Genomic DNA, 2748 nt, shown 5'->3' with positions numbered 1-2748 from the left:
ACTCCTACCACTCCTACCACTCCTACCACTCCTACTACTCCTACTACTACTATTGACCCCCTGACACTTGCCTGGGCGTCTTCTATAGTAGTAGCAGTAAGTAACCTGTTGTCCAGATCCAACATTATCCGGATACAGTTCATTCAAAGCAGAACCTTATCAGCATCTTCCATTTGAAACGGCATAGAAATAAATAAGAATGGGGGGGAAATGGAAAAATTAAATCTGGAAAATACAGAAATGGAAACATAATCAGGGAAAAACCCAGAAAAGGAAAAACAAAAAAAAAAAAAAAGGAAAAAACGGAAATGGACAAAACTATAATGGAAAAAATAAAGACAAAATGGACGCAGGGAAGACGGGAAAAAGAGAAGAACGACAATGGAAATAAAAGTAAGAATGATTATTATCCTTCTTCACTCTTTGTACGTAGTTTGTACCTGCGCTCTCACCGCTCGTTAGGTACCCATTACTACCCTCGCCAAGGTTGGCAGAAGCCTTGAGGGGGGGGCTAGATAATGCCCTGGCACTTAAACAACTTTTTTAGGACGCCATGGTAGGCCCACTGGCTGAACCAGAGGGAAGTTGAAAGTTGAAACACTCCTGCATGCCACACCCCGGGACCTCTTTCTCCTCCTCTTGCCTTACACTCGACGCCCGCCAGTTAATCCACCCTCTTTAACCTGTAGCTTGCTTTTTGGGGGCGCCACACTAGTTGGAATGGGAGATAAATATTGGCTGATAGGAGGACCACTATTCCGTATGTACCTACCAGGATCATCTTCCTCGCGCACGACGACGGGTAGTCTGGAAATTAACAGTTAAAATCTATATTAGAGGGAAAAAAAAAAATTAATCCGGATTACCTGCATGTCAAACCCATCATATCGCGCCAGATGGGGGCGCGGTGTTGGGCAGTAGCCCTTCTCCCACCACCCGACACAGGCCTAGACTGGTTACTAAGCGGATCGATTTTATTCCCTGGATGGACTGAAGATGGCCTAGGGGTTTAACCTCTTGAACGGCCCCAGCCCAGCGATGTACTCTCATTGGTAGAGTGTGTCGCGGAGATGTCTTTACCTTTACTTGGCCTTCAGTTTGCCCTAACGCATGACCGTGGAAGCAAGTCTCAAGGTGATCTCAATATTTTTCTTCCCTAGCGAGAGATTTTTCTGTTTTATCTTATCTTTCTTTCTTTCTTTCTTTCTTTCTTTCTTTTTTTTTTTTTTTTTTTTTTTTTTTTTTTTTTTTTTTTTTTTTTTGGTCACACTAACGGTCAAAACTCATGTCTCCATTATGTGCTAAGTGCTGACAATACCCACATCCCCAGACGTCGACCTTAAATGCAAGGCACCGATCGCGGTTCACAGCTGGCGCAGTACTAGGAACGGTGCTCCTTATTATTTATACATGATCTAAAATGCTCTAGTCCCGAAAGGTAATTAAGAGATCAAAAGAGATCTGGAAAAGGAAAAAGATAAAAAACAAAAAATGGACACAGTACAAAAGAATCCCGAAAAGAAAGAAGAACATCAGGTACGAGCCAACCCTTCAGCTTCACGCACGATACACTCCCGAAGGCCATTCCACCCAATGCCAACTGCGCATATGGGCTGTTCTATTGTACGCTTGGTTGAATCGCCGACCGCAAACTTCGCAAGGGTAAGACCGAGGAGCGATATGGATGTTTTTGACATGTCGGAACAACTCTTCTTTCCGGCTAAAGGTTCGTGTATGCGTACAGCCTTCCCATTTGCAGAGAAGGGGAGCATCTCGGGGTCTGTATCGCATCTCTCGTCATTAGAATTGGATCATTGTAGAAAAGTATCAACTACTATGACAAGTACTTGAGTCTCTGTACTTACGTCATACTCGGAGGTTGTTGCCTGAGACCTCCGTGTGTGCTATGGGCCAGCGCGGGTAGGCCCGCAGGAGCTTCCGGCAAGGGAGCCATGGGTTGGTGGTTCACGAAGAATTGTTCTGGAATCTCCACTCGTGGCTGGTACGCATCCAACCGAAGAGCAAGCTGACTGGGGTCGAAGTTGTTAATGGCAGGGGGCGGGGCCATAGCGGTCGGATAGCCAGGGAGATTTTGGTTGACTGGGTCGATGTGAAACGGGAATGCCGCTGCTGGGTCTTCTACTAGTACTGAGCTGAAGTGCGCATTGTTGCCTGGTTGTTGGCCAACTAGGGTTGTTGCAGGTTGAATTTCTTGAGTGGCCGGTACGGTAGTAGTAGTATGGCTGACATAACGAGCATTCCCGCTGGGACTCGAATTGCCGACCGGGACGTTCTGCATTCTTAAGGATGTTGTCGTATTAAGTAGAGTAAACCCCGAAATGGACAAGGTTGGTATAAAAGAATCGCTGAAAGCTTAATGGAGTAACAGACAGAAGTAAGGATAGCTGGGAGATACTTGTACAATTAGCAGTATATGATGATAGCAGTGGAAATTTACAGGATTTATATACTACTGTGGGACGGGGCGGGAAACAGCGTAAACTTCGTAGAAAACGCGGTGATCCAGAAGTTGGAATGGGCCTGCGAAAGTCAAGTAACAGAAGTTGGACACATGGGTGGAAAGAATCAGAGAGAGGCGAGGCCAGGGCTGGTGGATCATCTGTCCGTTAGTACTATGGCCTTCCCCGGAAAGCTAACCTTTTCCGATCATTGTGTGACAGGGATTCTCCATCCAAGCCCACAGAAAGATTACAGCAACACTCTCAATCTACCATCGAAAGTATCGTC

At 45.9% G+C, this 2748-nt stretch overlaps 1 protein-coding gene across 1 annotated transcript; it reads right to left on the bottom strand.

Moving 5' to 3' along the window:
• Positions 1-1365: 1365 nt before the first annotated feature.
• Positions 1366-2299, bottom strand: BO87DRAFT_461348 (uncharacterized protein; the record flags this gene model as incomplete). The annotated part of the gene is made up of 2 exons (XM_025629083.1): positions 1366-1780; positions 1873-2299. The coding sequence occupies 2 exons, from the start codon at positions 2297-2299 to the stop codon at positions 1533-1535; spliced, it is 675 nt and encodes a 224-aa protein (XP_025477065.1). The 3' UTR covers positions 1366-1532.
• Between the last annotated feature and the right edge of the window lie 449 nt (positions 2300-2748).

Source organism: Aspergillus neoniger (genome assembly GCF_003184625.1).
Source record: "Aspergillus neoniger CBS 115656 unplaced genomic scaffold BO87scaffold_28, whole genome shotgun sequence".
Classification (NCBI taxonomy): domain Eukaryota; kingdom Fungi; phylum Ascomycota; class Eurotiomycetes; order Eurotiales; family Aspergillaceae; genus Aspergillus; species Aspergillus neoniger.
The sequence above is the reverse complement of the archived record's forward strand: the minus strand, read 5'-3'. Positions and strand labels throughout refer to the sequence as shown.